Raw genomic sequence first — 7,765 nt, 5'->3', positions numbered from 1 at the left:
ACACACTGATCTTGGAGGAGAAGATATAGGCGAAGTCTGTTTTGTTACAGTGTTCATAGAACATTTGATTACATTTGATCCACTGAACTCCCATGAAATGTTTTTGATTTATTTTCAATACTTTGAATGAGAGGGGACTGAATGCAGGCCTGATGCAGTGCAATCTGCGCTGCATGCAATGCTTTTTAATGCGCTCACCTAAGTCCACCCTGCCATAACCCTACCTCACATTGACGTCACTAGCTAATATTGAGTGCATTGTGTCTGAGATATGCGGTCTCAGCTTGCATCATCAAGGCTGCATTTAGATACTATTGCTTTGAACGGTCCCATGACCGTTTCTGTCAATGGATGATAAGGGAACTCTTAATTTAAATAGGGGCGACGCAGTGGCACAGTGGGTAGCACATTTGCCTCACAGCAAGGAGGTCACTAGGTCGCAGGTTCGAACCTCGGCTCAGTTGCCGTTTCTGTGTGGAGTTTGCATGTTCTCCCTGCGTTCGCGTGGGTTTCCTCTGGGTGCTCCGGTTTCCCCCACAGTCCAAAGACATGCTGTACAGGTGAATTGGGTAGACTAAATTGTGTGTATGGATGTTTCCCAGAGATGGGTTGCAGCCAGAAGGGCATCCGCTGCGTAAAACATGTGCTGGATAAGTTGGTGGTTCATTCCGCCGTGGCAACCCCGGATACAAAAAGGGAGTAAGGCGAAAAGAAAATGAATGAACGAGTGATTTTTTTATTATATATGTTTTGTATTACTTGTTCTGCTTTTAGTGTATTTCTATTGTTTAGTCTTACAGCGATGGCATTTTTTTTCCCTGATATGAGATATCTCTAATTCAAGATCTTGTGGCCGGATGTATAATAACGTTATATTTGTGCTGTTCAGACCAAGTATGAGAGGGCACTGAAACAGATGCAACTAAGATTATTCAATAAACCCTGCTCTTCTATTATCATCACATCGTCTCCTGCTTCTGTTCTCTTCTGCCTTCCTTCCACAGTCAACTCCTATATTGACAGTAGACTCTTAATTCAGTTGAATACTGGTTAACAGATTTGGGTTTTGAAAACTCTGCTGACTTGTTGTCCAGATACCCAGAGAAACTGACATTTACTGACAAGATTGACAAGATCTGGTGGCCAGGGCTGGATCTTATTTATCTGGCTTGGAGACTTTGATCTAACATTGTGTTCCGAAGATGTAGGGTGGTCTGAGACTGGAATGACATGAAGGTGAGTAATTAATGACAGAATTTTCATTATTATTATATTATAGATGTATATGTATATTTCTGTATATGTATGTATATGTATGTATATATATATATATATATGTATATATATATATATATATATATATATATATATATATATACATATGTGTGTGTGTGTGTGTGTGTGTGTGTGTGTGTGTGTGTGTGTGTGTGTGTGTGTATGTGTGTGTATGTATGTATGTATATATATATATATATATATATATATATATATATATATATATATATGTGTGTGTGTGTGTGTGTGTGTGTGTGTGTGTGTGTGTGTACAGTTGAAGTGAGAATTATTAGCCCCCTTTTGAATTTTTATTCTTTTTTAAATACTTTCCAAGTGATGTTTAACAGAGCAACAAAATTTTTACAGTAGGTCTGATAAATTTTTTTCTTCTGGAGAAAGTCCTATTTGTTTTATTTCGACAACAATAAAAGCAGTTTTTAATTTTTAAAACTCAAATTAAGGAGTAAATTATTAGCCCCTTTTAGTTATATTGTTTTTGATAGTCTACAGAACAAATCATCATTATACAATAACTTGCCTAATTACCCTAACCTAACTAGTTAACCCAATTAACCTAGTTAAGCCTTTAAATGTCACTTTAAGCTGTATAGAAGTGTTGTGAAAATATGTAGTAAAATTTTATTTACTGTCATCATGGCAAGGATAAAATAAATCAGTTATTTGAAGTTAGTAATTAAAACTATTGTTTAGAAATGTGTTGAAGAAAATCTCTCTGTTAAACAGAAATATTAATATAACAGAGATAAGAAATGTATATATATTTTTAATGAGACTTTTTGTTTTAATTTTGATGTGTATTCATGTCATGTAATTCACATAGTTCATTAAAAGGTGTACTACAATTTTTATGTATTTTTGAACAAATAGATAAAGATGACAACATTGTATCACTGGCCCATTTATTAAAAATAATCAGTATGTCATATGTGAAATATATTTACAATGCACATAAACTGTATGACACAATTTGTATAGGCCACTCTAAATCTTTTTGCAGAATGGTTGTGGGGTTTTCTATCAGTTCAATGGTATATAGGTTGTAACATCATCCAGTCCAGAACTATCGTTATCCAGATATTCCAGAATGACATTGCCTCCATTGTGCAGGGGACACTCTGTGTGGGAGAGCAGTGATTGGAGGCTAGCATCCATCCTGAAGGCTTCGCCTGTCTCAGGATGGCACAGGCGGAGTTTCTGTGTAGAACATGTCAAAATGATGAGTATAAAAGAAATAACAACACATAATTCTACAGAAAATTTTCATTAGTAAATGTATTGCTGTTTGGCTGACCTTAGCAGCGAGCACATTGTTGTTGTTCTTCAAACTGGCCTGAGATGCAGCAAAGTCCACTATTTTCCCGACACTCCATTTCGAACAGAAGAACAAGGGCAAACTAGAGTCTTTAGCATCTTTGGGCAGAAACACCTGGAAATACGTCCGTTCTGCCTACAGAAGGAAAACCTCTGATGTGATATTTGCTCATAAATGTATGGTAAAAAGGCATAATATAATAAAATATAGCTTTGATACCTGAGGCAGGCCTTTATCTCCTGAAGCATGCATTTTAAGCTTCATTAGGGCAACTTTTGCAGCAGTTGCAGCATTTTTTGCTCCTTTTCTACCTTTACTTGGTGGTGCGTTCTTCTTTGATTCTGTTGGAAGTATTGTAAAGATTACTGTTTGGATTTCTTAGAATTTGTTGTCATCACATGCTGTTTAAGATGAGTCTCTACTGCCCTCGTGTGGAACAAAACAGTGTTGAGACAAAACAAATCCAAAAACAATATACACTCACTGGCCACTTTATTAGGTACATCTTACTAGTACAGGGTTGTATCATCATTTGCCTTTAGAACTGCCTTAATCCTTTGTGGAATAGATTCAATAAGGGACTGGAAATATTCCTTAGAGATTTTGGTCCATATTGACATTATAGCATCATGCAGTTGCTGCAGATTTGTTGGATAAACATCCATGATCCGAATGTCCCGTTCCACCACATCCCAAAGGTGCTCTATTGGATTGAAATCTGGTGACTGTGGAGGCCATTTGAGTACAATGGACTCGTTGTCATGTTCAAGAAACCAGTCTGAGATAATTCGCACTTTATGCGCATTATCCTGCTGGAAGTGACCATCAGAAGAGGGGTACACTGTGGTCATAAAGGGATGGTCCACAACAATACTCAGGTAGGCTGTGGGGTTGAAACAATGCTCAATTGGAACAAATGAGCCCAAAATGTGCAAAGAAAATATCCCCCACACCATTACACCACCACCACCACCAGCTTGAACCATTGATACATGGCAGGATGACCCAACACTGATGAGAATTCTAACCCTGAATGTCGCAGCAGGAATCGAGACTCATCAGACCAGCCAATGTTTTTCTAATCTTCTATTGACCAATTTTGGTGAGCCTGTGTAAATTGTAGCCTCGTTTTCCTGTTCTTATCTGACAGGAGTGGCACCCGGTGTGGTCTTCTGCTGCTGTAGCCCATCCTCCTCAAGGTTAGATGTGTTGTGTGTTCAAAAATGCTCCATTGCATACCTTGTTTTTTTTCCTCTGTAAACCCTAGAAATGGTTGTGTGTGAAAATCCCAGTAGATCAGCAGTATATGAAACACTCAGACCAGCCTGTACGTTACCCTTTTCATGTAATTCTCTGACTGCTAATATTGTACTCTGTTGTAAGTGTATTATTTATTGTACCATGTAGACTACCAGACAAATTATTAATGAATAAATTAATAAATCCTCAAAAACTTAATAGGCTCAAAACTTTCTGAACACACAATATTTCTACTTCCATTCCATATATTCGATTTTTGGTTTGCTTGTTTGTTATATAAAAACCTTGAACCACTAAGACATGATGCAGCAATTCAATTTACTTTTATTTTACCTATAATTTTTTAATTTAATTTATAGACTATGCCTATATAAAAACACATGTTGTATCCCACTGCATTTGACTAAACGAGACATATTGTTGCTCATTCTCTAATTGTATTTTTTTTATTTGTATCTACTGTAAGTCAATGGAGATGAAAATGCCCGCCTGCCAAATGATTATATAAAGTTCAAGTCAGAATTATTAGGCCCCTATTGAATTTTTTTTGTCTTTTTTAAATATTTCCCAAATGATGTTTAACAAATTAAGGAAATTTTCACAGTATGTCTGATAATATTTTTCTTCTGGAGAAAGTCTTATTTTTTATTTCAAGTAGAATAAAAGCAGTTTTTATTTTTTTAAAGGCATTTAAGGTCAAAATTATTAGCCCCTTTAAGCTATATTTTTTTCCTGATACAGAACAAACCATCATTATACAATAACTTGCTGATTTACCCTAAAATGCCTAGTTAACGAAATTAACATAGTTAAGCCTTTAAATGTCACTTTAAGCTGTATAGAAGTGTTTTGAAAAATATCTAGTCAAATATTATTTACAGTCATCATGGCAAAGATAAAATAAATCAGTTATTATAAATGAGTTATTAAACCTATTATGTTTAGAAATGTGTTGAAAAATCTGCTCTCCGTTCAACAGAAATTAAGGAAAAAAAATAAACAGGGGTGCTAATAATTCAGGGGGGTTAATATTTCAACTGTACTTTAGACTTCAACTGTAAATGTAAATCATTTCAACTTGAAATGATTGGACCTTATGGTGATCGCGATCGCCTGATTTATGGTTTGAGGTGTCCATCAAGCTGCAAACAGCCTATGGCATGTCGAAGTGAGGTAATCGACCGCACTGCGCTAGGCCAAGTTGACCGTCAGGCCACCGGGAAATGTCCCAATGGCCAGTCCCCCCCTGTTACCTAATAAAGTGGCCGGTGAGTGTACATGTACAATTTAGAAATCAGGTTAAAAACAAGCATCTCCAGTGTATTGCTATGAAACCCTCTGGAAGATCTGACAGTAATTTCCATGTCACAAAATTAAATAAATATAAAAACTGACCCACTATTTTCTGAACCAGCTCTTTTGTTGCAGCCATCCTAGCCTTTGGTTGCTCCAACTTCTCACACTTATGGTCATCCTGATGCCGATGCCTAAAACCAGAGGAAAAAGTAGAAGAGAACAAATGACACTTATTTTATCATGTAAGCCATTTTAAAACATGAAACATAGGGATTTTGAAAATGTTTTGCAAGTTTTTGTACGTCAAGCAGAAGTGTTTTTCACAGTGTGGGCAGATGACAGGCAGCAGTTCTTTCCCTTTGCAGTCCTCAAAGCTGCATGGATATAATGTGCTTGCCCCTGACACAGAAACATCTCTTTTGACAGGCACCTGAAAAAAATAATCCACAGAAAATTATCGGTGTTTTCACTGTTTTAACAATGTACACTGCATTAATAATGTGGATTTAACAGTTTTTTTTTCTTTGAAAAACACGTCAACAGTCTGTTTCACTCACCTCTGGACAAGAATGGGAATCCCGGCTTCTGTGTTCCACACTTGATGGTTTCCATAAAATAAAAGTTGAAGAATCAAATTTGATCATACTCATTAGTGTAGCTAGCTCTCACATTGTCACGATGAGCATCTTCAAATCAACAGAATAAAAAACTTACCAAAACACCCCAGAACAGCTGCTACACACGAATGGTAAAAAATCTGCAAGGAAACATAAAATATGTTACAATTAGGTGTATATATTTTATAAGTAATGAACAGATACTGTTGATTCCTGCTGAATCACTTTACAAAACATCAGTACAATGTCTGTTTTAATAAATAGACAGGATCATTAGATAGATTTAAACGGTGCAAACATCTTTAATTTATTTCACCTATTTTTTTAGCAGTTAACTAACAATAAATAACAAAGAACATACCTTTTTGTTTGCAAGATTTTATTTCGCAATGCTTTCCAATGTCTAGTTCAGCCATGTTTCGATGACGTCATAAATTCAAAATAAAAGTCGCAAAACATTTTTGCAATAACATTTTTTCTTTAGAACAACATGCTTTATTATACTTTGGAAACTTTATAGCGTTAAGAGTGTGTATGGTTATATAAATCAAACTTATTGATTGAATGAATATAATCAAAATCAATAAATTTGCTCAATAATCCATTCTGACCACTAGTCACGCCAAAGTACATTAGTCAAGTATTTTATTTTTTTATTTATTTATTCATTAATTCATTTTCTTTTTGGCTTAGTCCCTTTATTAAACTAGGGTCACCACCACAGAATTAACCGGCAGTTTATCTAGTATATGTTTTACACAGCGGATGCCCTTCCAGCTGCAACCCAACACTGGGAAACATCCATACACAATCGTTCACTTTCATACACTACGAATAATTTAGCTTCAATAATTTAGCTTCCCAATTCACCTATAGAGCACCTGAAGGAAACCCACGCAAAAATGGGGAGAACATGCAAACTCCACACATAAACGCCAAATGACCCAGCGACATTCTTGCTGTGAGGCGATTGTGCTACCCACTGTGCCAACTTGCTGCCCTTTATTTATCTGTTTATTTATTTTTCATTTTATTAAATTTTTTTGTGACAAAGCAATGGAAAGTGACCCCCAATGGGGTACACTGGGGCAATGGGGCACACAAACCTTTAGTCCCAGCCCCAGGGCTTCTGGTTAATGTCATCCCATACAAAATTGCTGCATTTATGATCTGATTTCTTAAAAAAAAGAAAAAAAACAGCGATCTTCACAGCCTGGCTGAGATACAATATAAAGTGGCTATCAGACCAAACAAAAAGTACTGCATTAAATAAGATTTTTTTCCACGCCGTGTCTTTAAAATATGGAAATTAATTTTAACCCAGTATTTTCAGTGGAATTTCTAAGCTAGCCTGCTGCTAATGACAGCGCCTGTGTTTAAATGTTTGAATAACAACCTAATGGATGCTTAAGACTATTTAACTAATTATATTTGAATTACATTACAACATCAATGCTCTAAAAGAAATCTTATGAAATTGAAAATAGTCAAGCTTTCACCGGAAGTACATCATTGGTTGAAAAACACTAGCTGTGTATATAATCCATCATCTTAAAATAGGGAATGGCCATGGTGAAGTAAATAAAAAGCTTTTAATATTGTGAGTGGATTACTCAATTCATGATTTTTGATGTTTTTCGGACCCAAGAAAACATTTTAAGTAGATATACCATTAGATACAATTATACACCTTTCACCAACTCGCCAAGAGCAGATGCCAAGACTTTTCTGTGAATAACGCGTAAATGTACAGTAATCATGTACAGTATAGTAAATCTGAGTATTGATTTAAATAATTAATTATTCATTCGCATAATGCATTGCAAGTGAGGAAGGAGGAAAGGGTTTGTCTCTAAACCCTTGAAACACGCATTAGCTGACTGCAAAATTGCACCTTAATAATTAAATACAGTTTACTACAAGGGAAAAAAGTGGGAGGAAATTAATTATGCAGCTTCAGAAATTCAGACAAAAATGCTGTGTG

General features: G+C 35.7%; 1 protein-coding gene across 2 annotated transcripts; it reads right to left on the bottom strand.

Moving 5' to 3' along the window:
- Positions 1 to 2,178: 2,178 nt before the first annotated feature.
- Positions 2,179 to 6,202, bottom strand: zfand1 (zinc finger, AN1-type domain 1). Of its 2 annotated transcripts, none has more exons than XR_012399106.1 (8): positions 6,143 to 6,202; positions 5,879 to 5,921; positions 5,722 to 5,761; positions 5,467 to 5,594; positions 5,268 to 5,355; positions 2,828 to 2,949; positions 2,588 to 2,743; positions 2,179 to 2,490 (listed from the first exon to the last, which is right to left on the bottom strand). XR_012399106.1 is itself a non-coding variant. In NM_001003651.1 (8 exon segments), coding segments are annotated over 8 exon segments (813 nt in total). In that variant the 5' UTR covers positions 6,198 to 6,202; the 3' UTR covers positions 2,182 to 2,313.
- Positions 6,203 to 7,765: the final 1,563 nt, after the last annotated feature.

This window comes from Danio rerio, chromosome 24, assembly GCF_049306965.1.
Source record: "Danio rerio strain Tuebingen ecotype United States chromosome 24, GRCz12tu, whole genome shotgun sequence".
Lineage (NCBI taxonomy): Eukaryota > Metazoa > Chordata > Actinopteri > Cypriniformes > Danionidae > Danio > Danio rerio.
The sequence above is the reverse complement of the archived record's forward strand: the minus strand, read 5'-3'. Positions and strand labels throughout refer to the sequence as shown.